This window comes from Planococcus citri, chromosome 3 (genome assembly GCF_950023065.1).
Source record: "Planococcus citri chromosome 3, ihPlaCitr1.1, whole genome shotgun sequence".
Taxonomy (NCBI): domain Eukaryota; kingdom Metazoa; phylum Arthropoda; class Insecta; order Hemiptera; family Pseudococcidae; genus Planococcus; species Planococcus citri.
Genome location: NC_088679.1, coordinates 80,874,498 through 80,897,094, shown reverse-complemented (window position 1 = coordinate 80,897,094; position 22,597 = coordinate 80,874,498). Strand labels below are relative to the sequence as shown.

Genomic DNA, 22,597 nt, shown 5'->3' with positions numbered 1-22,597 from the left:
GATGAATTCCGGAATTGGTATTACTGAATCAATGCCAAGCTTTCAAAGATCACTTAGTAAGATGTTTAATACGTTTTGATTATTTTCATTTGTTGAAGTCAAAGTCAAGGAGCTAGTTGAATGTGTGTACTAGAGCTGAAAACGGTACTCGCTGACAGCGGGTAACTATCGTATCCGTATCTTAAATTCTCGCTACTCGGTAGTAGCGGGTAGCGAATTGAAAAAATGTCGCACCGGTTCAGGATATAACTACATAGTAGCGCATTGAATGCGTAGCTGGTGTACCGGCATGACATCATCATTGTCATCAATCATGTCAAACGCCAATCACACATACGAACGACAGGTGTCGAAGCGTAACTCCTCCCACTTACGCATTATCAAATTTTGGGGTGCGTGCGCAGACCAAGTGTGAAAACATTCGGGTTGTACTCGCTATACACTACTATCTATATCCGAATCAACCCGATACAACCACTAGCGGGTTTAGCCAGTATTTTAACCAGATACCAGTAAGCGTGTAGCGTAACCGTTTTCAGCTCTAGTATGTACCAACCAGAGCTCAAACTGGTCCGAATACCGAATATACCCGGTCCCGGATCAGGCAAAACCAGGACCGAGTACTACTGGGTATTCACTTTAACCGAATACAATACCTTACTCTCATTCGGTTCGATTTTTGCCAACCGAGTAGTCCCGGTATCCGGGTTATTGTCAAAACACACACACAATGAGTCATAGCTGATAAGAAGGCGAGTATGTAGCGTATCCGTTATGTCAAAGTCAAAGGCCAACCCGGGACAGAATACTACCAGTCCCGGGTTCGTCTTCGTCAAACCAGTAACCGGGTACATTCAGTATTTGGTTCAACTGAATATAGTACTGAGTATACCCGGGTACTACTCTGTCCCCGTTCAAGCTCTGGTACCAACATCATCAATTAAAATGTCATCATCGAGAAAAACATCATCGTCGTCACTCGTCATTGGGAGGACTGCTGAGTATTTCAGCACATTCAGACATTTCTACTGATTTTATCCTGCTCAGAGGACCATGAAAATAGTGATAACTTGTGAACTGTATATTACAATTTATTCTATAAGAATACAGACACAGAGTAACTACCTGTACCTACCTAATGCACCTTTATACATGATTTTATAAAATTGCTCAGAAATATGTAGGGGAGAGGGAGGATGTTTTGGACAGGTGGATGTTTTAGACAGTTGCTGGTTCGATGAGTTGGTTTGATTTTTTTTTGACAGGGTTTTCACTATTATGTGGCAATGTCGTACCACAACTGATATTTGACAACATTTGACTGATACCAACTCGTGTGATAAAAATATTTCAGCTTTTGTTTTGAAGTGCTGTTTTTGGAAAAAAAAAATTGTCTCACATTTTGAGCTCCTGAAAAATAACCATGAGAAATTTCGTCAAGAGCCCAAGTAAAATGAAATCTTGGATTCCTTCTTGTCAATAATCACTAATTACTTTTTCATAAAAAGCTGTTACTTTTTTCCTGCAGCCAGTTTAAGTAGAAATGGCATAGTGGGGATGTTTTTTGGACACTGTGATAAATAAATGTTAATTTGTTATGTTTGGGTGTAAGAATGCCTCAGTTTTATCCGACAAATCCAGGAAAGACTTTTAATGAGTCTGGAATGATAAATGCTAATCAAGAACGATTTGAAGTTGCCTCCTGAAAATATGTTGATTCGAGCAGGCCAGCACTGGCTGAAAAATATGGCATAAAAAAGTCGACTCTTCAACATAGCCTCACTAATATTAAAAACAATCTGAGTCAACTGAAATTGTGTGAAATTGTGGACAGATACCGACAATTGATTTCTAATGGATTGCAATTTGGGATTTCCAAAAATAAACATTCAAAAAAACGTCTTTTCTCAGCATGTCCAAAACATCCCAGTACTGTCCAACACATCCACCCGAAATGGTGTTTTTTCAAAGTCCAATGGTTTGTTCAGTTTGCAACTTAAAAAATTTTCTAGTAAGTCAAAATGTGCGCATTGAGATCCTCTTTCAAATGAGACCAACCCCACCTTTCTAGGTGTTTCCTATCGCTTGCAATTTCTAATCAAAGAAAAGTGTCCAAAACATCCTCCCTCTCCCCTAGGTAAATACATATATAATATGTAAGTATATCACATCTTGACCACAAAAATGAAGGTTAGTCACCTCTAGGGCCCATTCATATCAAGTATGTACAGTCATTTGCATTTTTATGTTAGCAAAAAGAAAAGCGATATACATAGATTTGTAGATATGGATCGAGGTAGAGTGAAAAAAGGAAACATAACACTCTCGTATATTGCTGAGCAACTCCATAACAAAATCAACTCCAATGTTGAAAACGCTTCTTATGAAATTAGAGCCCCTTATTCCTGTAAAGTGTAAGGAGTTGCAGCTGCGGATTCTCAATGCGAGTCATTTAAGTAGGTATGACAAAATTGTGCTTTCTAGCCATACAGGTATCGAGCCTTTTTCAACGCGATCGACAAATACCTACTGCGATTCCTTAGGAGAGAAAAACGCGCAATATAGGTATAGGTACTTATTTAGGGAAAGGTCCGATGGTAAAAAGAGTGTCAGAGGCAGCAGCGGCGGTGATGGTATGGTGATAGCTTTGGTGTGATTAGTTAAAACCTACAAATAATAGTGCTGAAGCGGCATAGAAATTGTTACCTTTTTCTCTTTTTTTTGTTCGTAGACACGAAATTTTGTCGGGTGCAGAAAAAAAATATACCGAAACGTTTTTCTAAATAATCGATTAGTGATCGCCTCATCGTCTCGAAATGATTAAAAAATTTACAAATGCGCAAAATCTGAAGAAAAAAATTATAAATTGAAATATGTACCATTGTACCTATAGGGGGCAATATTACTTATACCTACATTACAATATCGAAAGGTGAGGGATCGTTCAAGCCTCAAGGAATAGGTACATACATACAAACCTTCATGCCGATACCGAAATGTAAGCTTATTTTCACTATTATAGCGCACCAAAAATTGGCACACTTTACAGTAATTAGAATTACTCTCACTTTGGATACTTTTTACGATCTGATCGATGTTTTTTAAATATTTTTTTCAAAATAAGTAAGTGGATACTAACTCTTTAAATAATATCGAGCATAGCTGGTGAGAATTTTTAAGGGTTGGCAGTGCTAAGACAGATCAAAATACATCGACTATCAATGTCGCCAAACTACGAAAATTTTCGCCAGCTATGCTCGATATTATTGGGCACCCTACAGCCAGATCAGCAAGTACTTATACTGACCAATTGATACTCATTACTTAGACTATCGTTAATACCCACACTATAGCTATACAGTCACACGTAATACGTAGCAATACAATATATGTAGGTACACGCAGCATTACCCAACTCATAGCACCTACTTTATGCACCTATTATACCTATCATAAATCGTATTTAAATATTTCTCATCGATTATGTACGATATGTATTATGTATTGAGATGTCAACTACAAATAATAACAATCTTGTATGCGTGATACAAAAAATGGATTATTCGTGATTGTGCGGCGCCTTTAATTGATCATAGAGGAAATGATGAAACGATCGATCTCTATTCATTGGTACCTACTAAATTTAACTGAAGCCTGTAACTATGAGGGAATATCAGTTTCTTTGAAAACTATAAAATCATCTAAGTAATGCGCCGAAGGTTTTTTAAAATTTTAATTATTCGAAACTGCTACAGACTACACTATAATTACCTTATTGTAGCTTTTCCAATTTAAAGATATTCAGCATCAGCAGTAACGGCACCGAAAATTTGGAAACATTTTTTAAAGAAATTATCCTCAGTCGTAGATAAATGAAATGCATTCCTCAATTTCGTTTCATTTCAAGTACAACTGATGTAGGTAAATGATTTAGCCTACTTACATGATTGGAAACTTATTCCAGCTCATAGTATGTTCTACACGCATTTCTATGAAAAAGATTAGAATTTCAAGAATTTCAAATTTTCAATCTCACATCGTACGGCAAATTAGGTAATAAGGTGGAAGAAGAAATAAAGAAAAAGAAGAAGAAGAAAATGAAAAATATGAAAAATATGATGAAAAATAATGTGATATCAAAAAATAATGAAATAGATAAGTAAGTAAGTAATAATAAAATGAAGATATAGGTATAAGTATAGTAATTGAGAATTAAAGATTGTATTGAACGCATGCTTCAAAACATAAGTAGGTACACTTGATAGGTATATACCTGTTTTTTTCTCCAGTTTCGCAAAAATAAACGACGTTTCCTCGTTTTTGTTTTCTTTTTCGTCTTTTTTTGGAAAATTCTCTTCGTTCAATTCGATAATTTCTATTTTCGTACTATGTTGCGATCTACTATCATCCGTCGAAGAACTTTGTTTTTTCAATAACGATTTATCCATCGACTTTTTACGATATCCGGCGCTATTTCGATGCTTGTACGACATTTGTGATCCTGAAAATTTACACACTTTGAATTAAATGCCAGTAGGTAGTTGAATGAATGAATAGATAGATACATAGATAAATAAGTGGGTAGATATTTTGGTAAGTTGATAGATAACTCTGGTTATAGGTAGGTACCTATACCTACCTACGCTCATCATGATTTAAGATAGGTATACCTATAAAGTTAGGTATCGATTCAGTCAGATGCAAATCCGAACGGGTAGCACTTCGATTAACCACATATCTATTATTTTCAACACGAAAACTTGATGAAAGTAGACTAGACACCTATTTCTGTTTCACCATCTTTTCCAGAATAGAGGAGTTTTTTCAATAGGAACAAGAGTTGTTAAAAATCGTCACTGAAATTTTCAATTTTGGAAAAATATACGTACCTAGACCTACCTACCTACCTACCTACTATAGTATCAATGTATGAGCGTTATTTTGAAAGAGTAAAAGACGTAATGATTCAACGTTAAAAGATAACTTCGGTAAAACCACTTCAACAAATTTTAATGTTTCGAAAATTTTCACATTATTTTTACTCCGTTCCAAGGAAGAAACTGTGAACGGTTCGATAGACTTATATACTGAAGTCTTGTTCGATAATTTTTGACACGACCTGTAATTTATTTTCAGAAAACCCTTCCAATCTTAAACAGCTACCTACACGAACGGTGACTGTCGTTATAAGTAAACTTAAATCTGTCTTAGTACATGAATAAATGAGCTGCGGTGTTTTCGTAAATTTATAGCCTACCTATAGAGATAAGTAGAAGAAGAGGAAACTATATAAAAGAAAAAGTGGTAGAAGAAAAAGCTACTGAAAACGAAACCAGCTGCCAGATAAGTACATTCGTAACATAAGTAGGTACCCGCGAATACCTATGTTCAGTTCACTTACAAAAGGATGAACAGAATGTACCTTATCGTATTTGTGAACATGAGAAAGTAAAAAAATGCCATACTCGCATTCGCAATGATGAGCAACCAGGCATGCTATAAACTCCCCACTCGGACAGTGCCTTGATGAGTGCAGGCAAAGAGATGAAAAGGTACGAACGAAAACGAAAACAAAAGCAAACGATAAAATCACGCCTCGCACGACCATGCAAAAATTATATAATAATGTAAGCGGGCACGTTGCAAAATGTGGTGATGGTGATTGCTCATTCAGGTTAAATTCTTATCGTTTTCGCATTCATCGCGTCGAATTTTGTGAAAAATAACCTACCAAAGTCGTACAGGGTGGCCAGAAATATCGGGTACCCCTAAGAAAGTTTTTCATTAAAAATATAGGTTGGCAACGTGAAATAGATGCATATGATTGGTGGAATGTTATCTCTCCAGTCCAACAACCAATCATGTGTTATCATTACCTATTATCATTCACTGTGACCAACCGAAGTATTTAGTTAGAAAACTTTTTTAGGGGTACCCGATATTTCTGGCCACCCTGTATATGAATTGATTTGAAAACCATATCAAAATGTTTGTCATTGTATACTCATTGTTAAATTTCGTTTTGAACGAATAATCGAAGAATTTCTGATTTATTGCGTCATCGGCGAAAAGATAGAAATATCCAAATCGTATGTTGTTATCTCGTTCAAACACGCCAAGTTGCGCACTCGCGTAGTTTATTTATACATAGAAGAAACCTTTATCTCTTGGAGAGGCATGAGTCAGTTTGTGACTCATACTGACGCTAGGTATTCGCCTTATTATTACTCGTATTTTGCTTCGAAAGTTCGAAAAGAGCACTTCACTTTTTTGCTTGCGAAGGTGCTGCGAAGATCGAATAAAATTACCTCGTTCAAATTCTGAACTAAGTTTAACTCATTGTTTTTGACCAGTTAAACTAACACGGGAACCTCTTGAGGTGTCACACTCCGAATTGAACGGGACCACGATTTTTGGAAAGAGCATAGTCTAAAACCCCCAAAACCAAATTTTCAGCTGGCCAAGTTCATTTTTTGATTTTTGGCGAATTATTGAAAATTCAAAATTGACTGTTTTTGGCGATTTATGCTTTTTTCAAAAAAGTACGTACTTGATCAATAAAAATGGTCAAAATGAGTCCCAAAACTAATATTAATTACCTAAATCCAAATTTCACCATTTCCAGCCATTCTGGAGTCTCCAGCGCGATTTTTGAATTTCTCCAGAATTTTGAATTTGCTCCAGAAGGCGTGAATATGAAGTTGGACAGCTAAAAATCGAGTTGTATATTACACTCGACCTGTTTAACGAGTTTATCCACATTTGAGTCGATTTTGAGAGTGACATCTCAAGTATGGTTTTTTGACCAACTTTTTTCAAAATTAAAAAATCCAAAAAATCAAAAGTTTCCCATTTGTGTGCAAATTTTTGAAATTCACACGAATCGCTGGATACTGTCCAAACCTAACCCCCCCAACTCAAAATTTCACAATTTCCAGCCATTCTGGAGTCTCCAGCGCGATTTTTCAATTTCTCCAGAATTTTGAATTTGCTCCAGAAGGCGTAAATATGAAGTTGGACAGCTAAAAATCGAGTTGTGTGTTATGCTCGGCCTGTGTAACGAGTTTATCCACATTTGAGCCGATTTTGAGAGTGAAACCTCAAAAGTGGCTTTTTGACCTGCTTTTTTCAAAATTAAAAAATCCAAAAAATCAAAAGATAACCGATTGTAAGGAAATTTTTGAAATTTGCGCGAATCGCTGTACCTATATTGTCCAAAACTAACCCCCCCCCTCCCAACTCAAAATTTCACTATTTCCATCCATTCTGGAGCCTCCAGCGCGATTGTCAATTTCTCCAGAATTTTGAATTTGCTCCAGAAGGCGTGATTATGTAGTTGGGCAGCTAAAAATCGAGTTGCGTGTTATACTCGACCTGTTTAACGAGTTTATATACCTTTGAACCGATTTTGGGAGTGACATCTCAAGAATGGTTTTTTGACCAACTTTTTTCAAAAGTAAAAAATCCAAAAATTCAAAAGATAACCGTTTGTGAGGAAATTTTTGAAATTTGCACGAATCGCTGTATTTCTTCAAGAACCAACCACCCGGAGCCCCAATTCTACCATTTCCAGCCGTTTTGGAGTGAGAATGACACCTCAAAAAACCACTCTTGAGGCGTCTTTCTCAAAATCGGCTCAAATGTGGATAAATTCGTTAAACAGGTCGAGTGTAATATACAACTCGATTTTTAGCTGCCTAATTTCATATTCACGCCTTCTGGAGCAAATTCGAAATTCTGGTGAAATTGAATAAAATCGCGCTGGAGGCTCCAGAGTGGCTGGAAATTGTGAAATTTTGATGTGGGGGGGGGGGGGGGGGGGGGTTAGTTACGGACAAAATACAGCGATTCACGCAAATTTCAAAAATTTCTTCACAAACGGTTATCTTTTGATTTTTTAATTTTGAAAAAAGCGGGTCAAAAAATCATTGTTGAGGTGTCACTCTCAAAACCGGCTCGAATGTGGATGAATTCGTTATACGGGTCGAGTGTGATGTATAACTCGATTTTTAGCTGCCCAACTGCATATTCACGCCGTCTGGAGCAAATTCAAAATTATGTAGAAATTGAAAATTCGGGCTGGAGCCTCCAGAATTGCTGGACATTTTGAAATTTGGATTTGGGGAGTTAGTTTTGGACAATATACAGCGATTCGCGTGAATTTCAAAAATTTCCACACAAACGGGAAACTTTTGATTTTTTGGATTTTTTAATTTTGAAAAAAGCTGGTCAAAAAGCCACTTTTGAGGTGTCACTGTCAAAATCGGCTCGAATGTGGATAAACTCGTTAAACAGGTCGAGTGTGATATACAACTCGATTTTTAGCTGCCCAACTTCATATTCACGCTTTCTGGAGCAAATTCAAAATTCTGGAGAAATTCAAAAATCGCGCTAGAGACTCCAGAATGGCTGGAAATGGTGAAATTTGGATTTAGGTAATTAATATTAGTTTTGGGACTCATTTTGACCATTTTTATTGATCAAGTACGTACTTTAAAAAAAAAAAGCATAAATCGCTAAAAACAGTAAATTATTTTGAATTTTCAAAAATTCGCCAAAAATCGAAAAATGAACTTGGGCAGCTGAAAATTTGGTTCTGGGGGGTTTTAGGCTATGCTCTTTCCAAAAATCGTGGTCCCGTTCAAATCGGAGTGTGACACCTCAAGAAGTTCCCTTTGTAAGTTCTACTCTTAAGAATGGGAGTCGTATTAGTGGCCCCTATTCAAACAGTTTCCATCAATTTTTTCGTTAATTTTGAACACAGTGATTCTTTTGGAACACAAATCCCTTGAAAATCTTCATTTTCTATTCAATATTCGTGGTTAACGAGACTTTGAAAAATATGACGTGAATTTTAGCCGATTTTATTAACAAAATTGTCAAAAAGTCTACCTATGTTTTGATTTTAAAGATCGAACGCGTTCGTGAGTATTACATCGCTGAATTTTCGTAGATGAGCTAGGTAGTAAGTATATATTTTTCATCAAAATATTGTTCACTCTCATCCCCTGACTTATTATATCGATTTAAATTTTTAATGCGGTAATCGTGAAAACTGACTGTGAGTCTGTGAGTAACATTGTTGAACTAAAAATGAAATCTTTTCCAGACAATACAATACGTATAAGACGACAATGCTTATCCGTGCAAAGTGTAGCCTGGGGCCTTGCTAACGAATACGGAATCGCAATCACAATAAATCACAATAACTCGGCAGAAGGAAGTTGATTTTGGAAAAAACACGTGCCTCACCGCACCATTGCGGTGTCCTAGGTCCAACTCGTTCGAAATACAAAGTGGATATTTAAAAGTAAGTACGAGTATATATAGGTATTAGGTATAGGTGAAAATAATAAAAAAGAAAATATATAAATGTAAAAACGGCAAATGGCGGGAGCATGCTTGAGAAGAAAAAAATGCGAAAGGCAGGCACGGCGGTGTATAAGGAAAGGTGCAACAAAACTCAAACGCGTATTATATAGTAGGTACAGATAAAAAGATAAAGTATATCCGGACGTGCATATGGAAGAAGAGAACAAGACTTGCGACCCAGCGGTCGGATTCGTCTTACTTGACGAGGAAGGTTTAAATAAATCGTCCAAACTAAAAGTTCTCGCGGTATGGGTGGGTTGTAATGGGCTGGTCAAACTGAATAATGAAGGTTTTCGAATACCGAGTCGGCCGAGTAAGGTTCTCGGATTCGGCGACGAGTTGGCCGTGTTGCTTTGGGACGCGTTCACCGCCGTTGCGATTCCGTTTTGGCACATTAGATCGGCCGCGCCGCGCATTGTACTCGAACGACCCGATGACACGTCTGAAATGCCAAAATGCCACATGCCAAATCAGCAATTAATACGAGTACTTAGGTAAAGGTATGGTACCGTTAGTGAAAAAGTGACCAACGAACGTACAATGTCGATTGCGTTCCGCTTCTTCGGCCAACAGCTTCTCCAGCTTCTCGGGAAAATGACGCCTGGCGCACCAAACCAAACCGATTACGCTCATCACCACGAATACGGTTAACAAACCCAGCCAAAAAGGCTCTTCTAGCATTCTGTCAGTCAGCGGCTTGTACGGAATGTTGGCGATTTTCTTTTCGCATCTTTCTCCTAAAAAAAAACACACAATCGCAATGCCCACTCTCACATATCACGTTAGTCCTCAAGGAGATACATAATTGCTAAGCGAGTTTACTCACCTTCCCACCAAGCATGGCATTGGCAAAAGTACGTGAAATTATTTTTCTCGATGCATTCTCCTCGACCTTCGCAAGGATTCACCGAGCACGGTTTCACCTTTTTATCGCACAGTTTACCCTGATAGCCTTGTTGACAAACGCACTTGAAGTCGTTGCCCGTCAACTCGCACACGCCGAATACGCACGGGTTCACGTCGCAAATTGTCAGAGCACAGAACAAGCCTGAAATCAAAATCAAATCAAATGCCAAATGCCAGCTAGATAAAAAATTACTCGGTGTCAGAGGCAAACGAACCTGTAAAATGAGCGGCGCATTCGCAGCGTTTCTGCGACTCGATAGAAATGCATTTTCCATTATTATTGCAAGGATTCGGTTGGCACGATTCTAAAACGTAGTCTTGCGGAAATTGCGATATTTTCATTTTGAAATTTGCATCTGCAAAAAAAAGTATGGTCCGCAATTTTAAAATTAATCTCGAACACGTCTGCTCAGGCTCGGCCTTCAAAGCGTCTTGAAATTAGTTTACAGAATGAATTTTTTTGAGAGGGGTTTTGCGATAAGGTCCCTTGTGGTGATATTTCGATTTTTTCAGTAGAGAGGAAACATCGGATCGCTTCGATTTTTTCGATTTTCGGGTGCAGTGTTGTCTTGCGCATAGGTTGGATGGGAAATTTTGACGAAATTCGTTCATCATCGCCTGATATCCGTGATTTAGAAAAGGGACCTTGTGGTGAACAGCCGAATTTACACAACGTTTTCGGATTCATCATGAAATTTTACATAGGTCAACATTTTTTTTTTTTTTATCAAAAATAAACAAAAACTTTGTTTAATGATTTCCCAAAAATGTGAGTTTTTGAGTATTCATGTTCAAGAAGGACTATTCTAAGAGGCTGTAGGGTAAAATATGTCCCAGAGCTAAATGGCCAGACAAAGGAACTACTGGAGGAGTACCAAAGTTGCTTCAGTAGGGATCCTTTTGCTGAATCAACCATAGAAAAGGGAGAGGAGCTGATGGCACTGCTGGCTGATGGTAGGAGCAAGAAATGGATTGAACTCATGGAGGGGCTGGACCTGACCAAGTACAGCTCCAAGGCCTGGAAACTCATCAAGTGCCTCAATGGAGAGAAAACAAGTTGCCCATCCATCCCCAAGGTTACACCAAATGAAATAGCCAGCTAGCTGGTTGAAAATGGCAAACCTCCGATCAAAATCCAGAAGAGTGGGTGGAAGAGAATTGAAGGCAAAGAAAAGAATCATCTGAGCACCCCCTTCACCATCCAAGAAGTCATAGGTGTGATCAAGTCACTCAAAAATGGCAAGGCAGCTGGCTTAGATGGTATACACAGTGAGCAGATCAAGAGAATTGGGCCAATGGGTGTCAAGTGGCTGACTGACCTTTTCAATAATGTGGCAAAGACTGCAAGGAAGCTGAAGCTCTGGCAGAAGTCAACGGTGGTAGCAATGTTTAAACCTGGGAAAGATCCTGATGATAGGAAAAGCTACGGACCCATTTCACTCCTGTGCCATTGCATATGAGCTATTCGAGCGACTACTTCTCAATAGAGTACAGGACACAATTGATGACAGACTTATCCCTCAACAAGCTGGTTTTCACCAGGGGAAAAGCTGTACAAGTCAGGCCACCAACCTCATACAACACATTGAAGATGGGTTTGAGAAGAAAAAAATCACAGGTGCAGTATTTGTTGACATAACTGCTCCATATGACACTATGAATCACCACCTACTGCGCAAGAAAGTAAGTATATGAAGTCACCCAGATCACAATTTCACCACCATCATTAAATCTATGCTCAGTAACAGGATGTTCTATGTAACCCACATGGGAAAGTCCAGTAGATGGAGAAGGCAAAAAAATGGACTGCCACAGGGGAGTGTTCTTGCCACAATCCTATTCAATATATGCAGGGTTGCGGAACGATACTGATACCGAAAAACCAAAAATGGCAAAACCGCCCAATTTTTGAAAAAAATTGAAAAAACCAAAAACCGATACCAATAAGTTGACAAATGAAAAACCGATTTAGAAAATACCAATATAATTTCAAAATCAGTACAAAATACTGAAAACCAATACCGAAATTATTTTAAAATCTGTATTTTGGTACTCATTTTTGCATATTTCTGCAAATGAAACAATTCCAACATCAAACAAAATGAGTTTATTCCTTTCAATGATCACTTTTCTTTGTTGATGTTCTTCTCATTTCATTCTCATTTCAACTTTTATACTACTACTCTCTCAATTTCTGAATTTTAAGCCAAAGTGTTCTGTAATTAGCTTGATTTTTGGGTGAAAAAATACCAATACCAAAACCGAAAACCGAAATAAAATTCACAAAAATTGGAAAAACCGATCCCGAAAACCGAAATTTTGAGGTAGAAATTGATGAAAACTGAAAAACCAATACCGTTTTAGCCACCACATTTGAAAATACCAATACCATGTACAGATACCGTTTTGTTTTATCATTCCGCAACCCTGAATATATGTGAGGGCGCATATGGAAAGGGACCTTACAACCAAAAGTAAAATTTCACAAGAGGAGGGTTTAAAGATTTGCGTTATTTCCTTTGTTTTAAGGTACGATTACATATGGTTATTCCAACTTTGAAGGTCCTATACATTATCACACATTCACACACACCCTCCAACGACCTGTACTGGCCAAATTAGGCACTACAAAGTTGATAAAGTGAGCAATTCTGTTGATATTATCAAGAATTTTAGGGTATTAGTTTTGATAAAAATCGTTTGCTGCTGATTGTGGCAGTGTTTTTTGGTTCAACCTGTGTTTTTTATATAGTTTCACATTAAAGTTAGTTATATATTGTTAAAAAATACATTTTGTAAATCGATACCGGTGGCTAAGTGCATGTACCTTGCCGAAAGTCTTCGATTTGAGTTCTGCTATCGGAAAATTTTTTACTTAAATGATTTTCACAAGTTTTTGAAAAATTTTCATTTTTTAGCGTTTTTACGTCTTTTTTCAAATTTTTTGCGTCATTTTTCAACTTTTATGAATGATAAATGTATGCATGCTTCGCTTAAAAGTAAAAAAAATCAATGAAATAATAAAAATTGGGGCTTATGGAGGGTTCTACTCGATTTTTAAAGAGTCCCTACAAAAATTTGGCGAAGAAATAAAAAATTGATTTTTGGTCATAAGGTCCCTTTCCGTATGCGCCCTCACATATACTTACACAAATGACCAGCCAATTGGAGACCAGACCAGACACTTCCTATATGCAGATGATCTAGCAGCAACAGCTCAGGGGGATACACACATAGAGGTACAAGAAATGTTGCAGGAAACTCTGAACAGACTGCAGACCTACTATGTGGATAATGCCCTCAGACCAAATCCATCCAAAACTCAAGTGTGTAGCTTCCACTTGAAGAATGCAAAGGCAAAATATACATTGAAGCTGGTGTGGGGAGGAGTGCAGTTGGAGAACTGTGAAAATCCGAAGTTTGTAGGAATCACGCTAGATCAAACCCTCACATAAAAGAGACACTGTGAGAACACAAAAATGACGGTGGAAGCAAGAAACAACTTACTGCAGAAACTAGTATCAACTAGATGGGGGGCGAAGCCAAAGACACTGAGGACAACAGCCATGGCACAGTGCTACTCTACAGCAGAGTATGGATGTGCCACCTGGGGGTGATCAGCACATGTTAAGAAGATTGATGTTACTCTCAACAACATCATGAGAATTATTGTGTCTGGCTGCCTAAGACCAACTAGAGTTAAACAGCTACCAAGAATATGTGGCATTACACCCCCTGGGATAAGACGGTGTGTGGCGGCGGCGGCGAATGTAGAGAGAATGAAAAGAACAAGACCCCCGCCATGTTATGTTCAACCAGAAGGAGCTGACCCCAAGGCTGAAGTCCAGGAGGAGCTTTATGAAGGAGACCCATGTGATGAAGGTGGATCCAGCTGAGGAGAGAGAGAAAAGATGCGTCGGATCTGGAAAAAACCACATGTAACGAGAACCTGGCAAATGGACACGAACTGCCATATGTAGAGTGGCTCACACTGAACCGGATCCGAGCTGGATGCGTCCGGACAGCAGTAAACCTTACTAGATGGGGTATTCAAGATGATGTGAAATGCCCGGAGTGCGGAAAAAAACAGACTGACGACCACCTCCTCATAAATGTGGCACAGGCACTGCATACACCACAGAGGAGCTGTGGGGAGAAATGAGCAATTGCACAGAAGGCCTGGAGGCCTGGTGCAGAGATGGAAAGGGAGAATTTAGAGAGATCCGAATGTCCCAGACACGAGAAGAAGAAGAAGAGGATCGTAGGGGGGGGGCGTGCAATTATTTCTGACCTACCTGGTATGACGGCGATTGTAGCGTTCATTACGATACCATTTTCGCTGTCGTTGCTGAATTGCTTGACGGTAATCGAATTCAAGTAAGATGTTATAGCTAACGGCGAGACTTGTTGATGATGATCATCTTGGCAAAACTGCCACCACGTGCCATTTCGATCAGCGTAGTGGTCGCGTACTTCGATGAAAGTTTGCCGATTACCAGGACAGTAGGTGCTTTCTTTCGATCTGTCTACTGTTTTTTGTTTGTTGGAAATTGAAATATAAAAAACCAAAATAAAATCAGTAGATGCTTGCCGGTCTCTTTACTGTATGGCGACAATATACCAGAGAATACTCACGCGACGAAGGTGTAACTTGGTAAAAGTGCATTTGAATTGCATAGCCGAGCGGAGCGACAAAACGTTGAACAAAGTTTAAGCCTGGAATCGGATTTAGAGGAAAATTCAAATGGCGAATTTGTCCACTCGAGTCATTTCGTAAATTCACAACCCTGGTTTCGTGCAAATCCGAAACTGAAATACAAGTAGGTACGTACAAATAGGTAGCTGGCTACATAAAGCATGATGTGTCGTATACCTGAAGGCTGAAACAATTGGGTAGTTCTTACCAGTTTTATAAACGCCTTTGAATCCTCTACCATTGGGTTCGTCACCGGTTTTCAAATGTATCCTCATGTACTCGCCGTATGATAAGTAAACGCCGTCAGTTAAAATATTCGTATCTTGAAAAGGATACAATTTCTCTTTGTTGCCGAGTAAAAGAAATAAATCCGCATTGGCCATCGGCGGCTGACTCCGTTCTGTATTTTGCCTTTTATCGAAATCCCAGTCTGTAATTTCCAACCACACTTGTCGGCCCACTAAATCGCAAAAACAGATGTTTAATCATCAAGGCGAAACTGACACAAATTACGAGTACCCGCAGCTTGTGAGTGTTGTGCTTACGCTTAGTCTCTTACCAGGAGCTAAAATTGTAGTAGCGCATTGTAAATTGGCCAGCAAAAAATGAGGATAATTCGGACTTGTAACGTCGCCTTCTCTGGCCGTCAACGTTTGCACCGGACAACCAGAAATATCGACAGCTTTCCACGTTGCCATGAAGCCAGAACCAGCCACCGAATAATCCGAATGAAATCGTAGTAATACTTCGTTCGAAGTAGATGCAAAATTCAACCTGAAACACGAGCATAAGTAATAGGTAAGTCCAAGTACACTTTCAAGTCAAGACGAAGAGTTTCTGTTCTGCGCGCAACTTCCATATAATTTCCCCACATTTTTCCAAAGTTTTACGAAATCGCGATAATTCTGAGCGAGGATGTTCCGATGAAATAGGTACTTTGCAATTATTGCTGAATTTAGTCAAATTTCGATGAAATTTCACCAACTTTTGATAGATAGGTAATTTGAAATGATCTTAATCGCGTCATTTATTTTTGAACATGTTTTAACGCTGTTTTAAAAATGTAATTTTCATTCGATACCATTGTTCGATTAATTATAAGCTTCTTACCTGTGTAACATGTGCGAATGATGATGGCCGCAATTTCTCACCGACTGTGAAGATTTACTGGCTCCGCTGGTGGCGTTATAAATTTCGAGGTAGTCGTATAGGCAGTCTTTTTGTTCTTCGAGATCGAAAGTATGAAATTGTATGATAATTCTGGTATTCTCGGGACTGATGATTTTCATCCAATAATCCAAATTATGATAGTAGTTTCCAGGATAGTTGGGCGATGACAGCTCTCCTTCGGTGCCATTGGCCGTAACATTTAAATTGATTCCGTTGCTTTTGCCAGCTATGAAAAAAAGAAGTTTAAAGTTCGTTATCAAATTGGCGCTGATTAGTGATTGATTAGCGTTTCGTTATAAGTCTGCTCGACTCACATTGATTTTTAGTTTTGCACACGTATCCTCCGGTTTTCTGACACGATATCGGCACCCAGTATAAGCCACTCGGCAGTAAAGATGACGGCGAGGGGATCCACTGAATTCCCAAACAGGCGTCGTTGTTGTTGATTTTTGATTGTTTGAAATTCGCACGCATCGGAATCCACGCTGCAACAAATTTAGCGAATAAGCTCATACTTAGAGCTGAAAAGTTGACGAGTCGGCACATGCAAACATATGGATACGAACTAAGAATTGCGAATAAGATTGTCACACAGCCAGAGCCAACCTATATAAAGATGACCACAAGTAGGTACGATCAGAGTAGGTATTCGTTTCCGCGTTAGTAAAAATATTACGAGTACCTACCTACCAACCTATTGTATCGATTTTCACTCTTCAACTGTTTTTATTTAAGCTGTTTCAACCGACTTTATGGTATTTTTTAAATTTGAGAAAAACGTAAAAAAATACGTAACCTTACGTATACATTCTCCATAGTTATGGCTCGTGCTCGTTAGTGTGATAAGTACTCGTATGAAACCTCAAGAAAGACGTATCGGGTGATTTCAATTTCAAAATGTAAACAATCTTAAACGCTGCAGGGTAGGTAGTATGCGTTGTACGAATACGAGTAGGAGTGCCATAACCTTACCGTTAAAAGTCATGCTCGTGTTATCAATCCATTTCCACTCGTCGTAAATGCTGAATTTTCCTCCGAGCCAATAAATTGTTGTAGTCGTGTATTCGTGCGATTCTCGGATTTTTGAAACGATAAAATGATGCTCTTCTACGCTGTGTATGCTGCCCAATTCAGCCTGTAACAACATTCGCATATTTTATATTCTCGAGTAACCTACTTAAGCACATTATGATACGTCATCGTCGTAAGTTTTATTGCGCAGGGCCATTTCAAGTCTCGTAGTGCCAAATGACATCCTAGACTTCAAATGAATGACAAATTTGTAAAAATTAAGATGAATCGCGAATTATCTTGAAAATGGCTGTTTTTGCGAATTTTAAAAACAAGATAAAATCTTTAATAAAGTGAAAAATCTGATTGAAAATGGCTTTTTACTCTTAAATAGGCATAATGCGACCAATAATCATTGATTTTTTTGAAAATTTAAAAATTTTGAACCCCGGTTGCAAAATGCTGGGCAGTGTTGCGGAGCGGAACCAAACCGGAACGAACCGGAACGCTAAACCCTTAACTTTTGGGAGAATTTTTGCGGAGTGGAACGGAACCTGGAACAACTTTAAAAAAATTTACTGGAGCGAAACCGGAACCGAACCAGAATAAAAATATAAGTTTTTAACGCTCCGACTTCACAAAATTTGTTGACCTTTAATGAACATTTTGCAAGACTGTAGTGTGGACAACACGTGTTTTTGCTGAAATTTTACCTCAATAAACCAGAAAATTATAACAAGACATGGTAAATGGCATGAAATAGACCATTTTCAGCTCATAAAAATTTAAATCCTGAACAGTCAAAACACCAAGTAAAATCTTCCAAATTTCATTGGGTGTTTTTGGTGCTTCTTTTATGTGAGATGGACTTTAAATTTCATTAAAACTTGAAACACTCTGAATTCAACCATCTTTCAAAATTTTGGGTATTTCAACTTCAATTTTTGCTCCAGACATAAAAATTCTGACGTAAATTTGAATACAACCTTCTCTAAAACAAAAAAGAAAAGTTGGAGCGGAATGGAACACTGAACCAGAATAAAACGCTAAACTGGAACGGAACGATATTTTTAAGCGGAGTGGAACGATATGAGAAACGGGAACAGAATTATTTTTTATGCTGGAGCGGAACGCTGAACCCGGAACAAAATTCATTCCGCTCCGCAACACCGATGCTGGGTGAAGTCTGAGACCCCAAATTTTTCCTACAGTCTTTTAAGCCCCCCCCCCCACAACTTTTTAGCACCAGTCCCATCCAAATTTCCAAAAAAAAAAAGTCAAAGATGGCCCACCCTAGTATACCCGGGTACTACTCAGTCCCAGTGCGAGCTCTGGTACCTATCCTATTATATAGGGTGGTTGTGGGTTAGATGCCCCTAGTTGGGGGTTAGATGCCGGTGTTTGGCGGTTTTTCGAGCCTTACTACCATAATTTCCATCGAAATGTTTAAAAATTTGCGCGAATCGGTAGAGCAATTATTCCTCTATATTATTATACTAGAACCGCAATTTTTTTTTATCCATTAGTTTTTTTGCAATTTGAAAAAAAAACAAGGTCACTTTTTGACCAGCATCTAACCCACACTGACTGGCATCTATCCCCCCAGTGCGGGTTAGATGCCGATTGGGTGTGGGATAGATGCCTCTACCCAAGGAAGATTGAATTCAATGAAATTCTTTTATTTCATGCACAACAAATCAAATGAACATCAAAAATTCACAATGGAAGTTTGATTAATCAAAATATAAAAAAGGTGTTTTTGAGAATTGACAATATGTGTTAAAAATGAACGTAATTCCAAAAATTAACCAAGCCAGTTGAAAATATTTAAAAAACCATCACTTTTGGACTTTTTGCCGCAGTATTAACAAAAAAAAAATTTCACCTTCCTGGCTCCCATTTAATTAATATGGGCATCTATCCCAATCACAAAAACCGGCATCTATCCCGAAATGATGGGTCAGATTGCGAGGTCAATTTTCATACCAGAATTGAAACAAATTTTTGTAAATTTGCGTGAATATGTTAGTTCAAGGTATATACTTATGCGTGAGATACTTACATGCTGTTTTGAAATACTTTTTCTGGAGAAAAAATGCGTTTCAAAAATTACGTGGAAAAAGTATCACTGGTTTTATCTACATAAATTTTTTCATTTGCATATCAAACCAGGTTAACAATAACCATCACAGATCAAAACTTTAACACAAACTATGTTTACCTTAAGGTATAATCTGTGCTAATCAGTTTTCAGAAAGAGTTGATAGGGAGTGATTGGTGACCACACTGGCATCTAACCTGCACCGGCATCTAACCCGCAACCACCCTATGTATACGTAAGACTAAGACATGATCGATTTACAGATCTATTTGAGCAAAACTGTTCCAGTATTCCTTAAATATGAACCAGTTCCTGTGTTCCTGCCAAAGTTCCAGTGATCATGTGAACTATTTCATAAATACAACAGTTCCTGATAGCAAATATGTTCCATAATGATGTACTTGGGCCCAGCAGCATTTGTGCGCTAAGGTTTGAGGTCATTTAGGGGGGTTAAAATGCATCTTAGGCAAAAATGTGAATGAACTACCTCAAAGTATATGTTATTGGCTACCTTTCACAAAAAATTTTTCTTACCCCTCCCCCAATACCGCTCATCTCCTCCTGAAAATTATTCACAAAAGTAGCATAATTATCAACACGTGCAGGTAATTACGCCACCACCCCAAAAAAACTATTTAAAATCTATGAAAACATCGGTAAAAATCATTTGGCATTTTGGGCATCATATTGGCTACCTTTCCCTAAAAAAAAATTTTTCCATTACCCCTCCCCCTATCCCACCACTCCATTTCTGAAAATTATTCGTCAACATATGCAGGTAATTCCCCCACTCTCCCCCTCCCCCTCAAAAAATATTTGAAATTATTGATGAAAACGTCGCTAAAAATTATTTCTTAGCATTTTGGTCAAATATGTGAAAGTCCAGAAAGAGTTTTGTTAAAGTGGCGTAATTTTTAACATTGGTAAGTACTTTTGTACATTTTTCAACATTTCGATACTTACTTCTGGAAATAACAAAAAACTGTTTATCGCATTGAAAATTGAAATCGGCATTAAATTCACTACAGGAAACACATCTTCAAAATTTTTTTCACCCTTATTACAAGTTACAGCACATTTTCAAACTGTGATCAATTTAACATGACGTTTTTTTTGCATCAAATTTACGAAAAAGTGAGCCACAGATCAAAAAATTATCCAGTCTGGTGATATTTTTGGTTTTCCTACCTTGGCTTTAACAGTACATCACCTAAAAATCGTCACATGGCGCCATCTACCCATTTACCATGAGAATTGTTTACGTAAGTGTTTTCTTTGTGTCCGAAAAATAGGTACTGAGGTGGTACAGGGTGTCCAGAAATATCGTGAACCCCTAGAAAAGTTTTCTGCTAAATATTTTGGTTGGTCACAGTGAATGATAATAATGATAGCACATGCTAGGTTGCTGGACTGGAGAGATAACATTCCACCAATCATATACAATTCTATTTCACACGTTTCCAACTATATTTTTAATGAAAAACTTTCTTAGGGGTTCACGATATTTCTGGGCACCCAGTAAGTTGTCAGGTACTTGTGAAGCTCGTAGAAGCTAGGTACAACTCACTACAGGGTGCCCAGAAATATCGAGTACTTACCCCTAAAAAAGTTTTCTACTAAAATACTATGGTTGGTCACAGTGAATGATGATAATGATAGCACATGATTGGTTGTTGGACTGGAGAGATAACATTCCACCAATCATATGCATCTATTTCACGTTGCCTACCTATATTTTTAATGAAAAACTTTCTTAGGGGTACTCGATATTTCTGGGCACCCTGTACCTTGAAGTAAGTATGTAGGTATGTGAGTAAATGTAATCAACATTGCATGGTGTGCTAAATATGTCTTTACAGTATTTCGAAATCGAATAAAAATTAATACGTTTTTGGTTACTTTTATTATTATTTTTTTGATTTATTTAAATTGGCGAAATTTTTGTCGGGCGTTTAATTTCGAAACTGTACCTCTTCAAAGTTGTAGTACCCAACGAAAAGTTGCAGCAACTTTTTCTATTTTTTGTTATTCAAATTTCAAAGACATACAATTTTGAAACTACATAAGCGTCCTACGAAAATTTTGCCAATTCAAATAAATAAAAAAAAAACGAAGAACTTATAAATTGTTATTTGATTTTTTGAAATTATTACGGCGGCGTCCCGAAATATTTCTCCAGCTTCAAAAATGATATCCTTCAGTTAACTTATTTGAAAAAGTTGCTGCAACTTTTCGTTGCTGTAACTAAAAGAGGTACAATTTTTAAACTACATATAAGCGTCCTACGATAATTTCATTTAAACGAAATTGTAGAGAGAATTTAATTCTATTTCAGATAACTGCCATCAAAATTTTGCTAGGACGTACGGTTCGTCCAGTATATGCGTAAAACTAAAAGACTAAAATTTTTCAAACTGTGCAAATTGGTACCTTATTAATGGGCCACCCTGTATATGTACATATAGGCAGTTCGGTACCTACTACTTCTAATCATTAGTTGAATAATATGAATTTAACCTTCTCGTTATTTCATACGTATTTGCAAACAAACTAGTGAAACATTTGCTAATTTCTATTCACAGATGCACCCAGGTAGGTACTAAACCTATAATTTTCTACCTTCATTTTTACGCGAGAAAATTGAACTTGCCTAACTGGAAAACATGGAAGCAGAGTACCTACTACATGTATAACACAATCCTACGCTAATGACTAAATTTAAAATTCGTACCTAATAGTAACGCGAGACTCGCGCGCCGCAATTCATAAATAAAATTTCGATTCGACAATAAAAAGAAAAACAAACAACGCGAACGGCCAAGTTTTAATACTGCGGTATTGCACCGCACCAGCCCCACCGGCCCACCGCTTATGCCCTATGCCGAGTAAAACGGTCGCGGTCGACGTCGACGAAATTTAATTACGTACACGTCAGCAAAACGTTTCCCTCATTTTCCTTCTGTCCTTTTTTTTCCTTCCTTTCTTTTGACTAGGTAGGTACATAATAGGTAGGTATATACAGACTACAAAGAAAGAATGAAACACGTTTCTGAGCGACACGAAAAAATTAATTTTCATTTTTACGTGCCTCAAATAGGCAGAGGTGTAACGATTACGATTATAATCGATTATCTCCGATTAATAATCGCCGATTATTTATAATCGGCCGTAATCGATTAATCGCCGATTAATCGGACCTTTGGGTAATTTTTTTAAATTAATCCAAATCTTGATTTTATGTCTTCCTTTTGGTTTTAATTTGTTATTTGATGTTTCATATTTCCATTTTCTCTTTAATCCTTTCATTACAATTACTTTTTGAGTAAAAAAATGAAAATGAA

At 37.7% G+C, this 22,597-nt stretch overlaps 1 protein-coding gene and 1 long non-coding RNA gene across 6 annotated transcripts in view; one reads left to right on the top strand and one right to left on the bottom strand.

Annotated features, from left to right (window-relative positions):
- The window catches only part of LOC135839725 (uncharacterized), an 86,933-nt gene that overhangs the window by 18,549 nt on the left and 45,787 nt on the right, over nucleotides 1–22,597 (bottom strand). For 4 of the 5 annotated variants that reach the window (XR_010557636.1, XR_010557637.1, XM_065355889.1 and 1 more), the window contains exons 11-22: nucleotides 17,117–17,279; nucleotides 16,459–16,629; nucleotides 16,085–16,370; nucleotides 15,534–15,748; nucleotides 15,183–15,434; nucleotides 14,914–15,087; nucleotides 14,574–14,807; nucleotides 10,494–10,634; nucleotides 10,199–10,420; nucleotides 9,912–10,109; nucleotides 9,572–9,814; nucleotides 4,274–4,501 (exon numbers count right to left, since the gene is read on the bottom strand). Coding sequence is in view for 3 of the 5 variants with exons in the window: in XM_065355889.1 (XP_065211961.1) it covers nucleotides 4,274–4,501; nucleotides 9,572–9,814; nucleotides 9,912–10,109; nucleotides 10,199–10,420; nucleotides 10,494–10,634; nucleotides 14,574–14,807; nucleotides 14,914–15,087; nucleotides 15,183–15,434; nucleotides 15,534–15,748; nucleotides 16,085–16,370; nucleotides 16,459–16,629; nucleotides 17,117–17,279 (2,527 nt within the window). In the remaining 2 variants the exon portion in view is untranslated. The remainder of the gene's footprint in view (nucleotides 1–4,273; nucleotides 4,502–9,571; nucleotides 9,815–9,911; nucleotides 10,110–10,198; nucleotides 10,421–10,493; nucleotides 10,635–14,573; nucleotides 14,808–14,913; nucleotides 15,088–15,182; nucleotides 15,435–15,533; nucleotides 15,749–16,084; nucleotides 16,371–16,458; nucleotides 16,630–17,116; nucleotides 17,280–22,597) is intronic. The other variant, XM_065355890.1, reaches the window with a different exon arrangement.
- LOC135839729 (uncharacterized) overlaps nucleotides 7,804–22,597 on the top strand; it is a 134,217-nt gene continuing 119,423 nt past the window's right edge. Inside the window, exon 1 of the long non-coding RNA XR_010557638.1 lies at nucleotides 7,804–7,823. This is a non-coding gene — a long non-coding RNA (uncharacterized LOC135839729). The remainder of the gene's footprint in view (nucleotides 7,824–22,597) is intronic.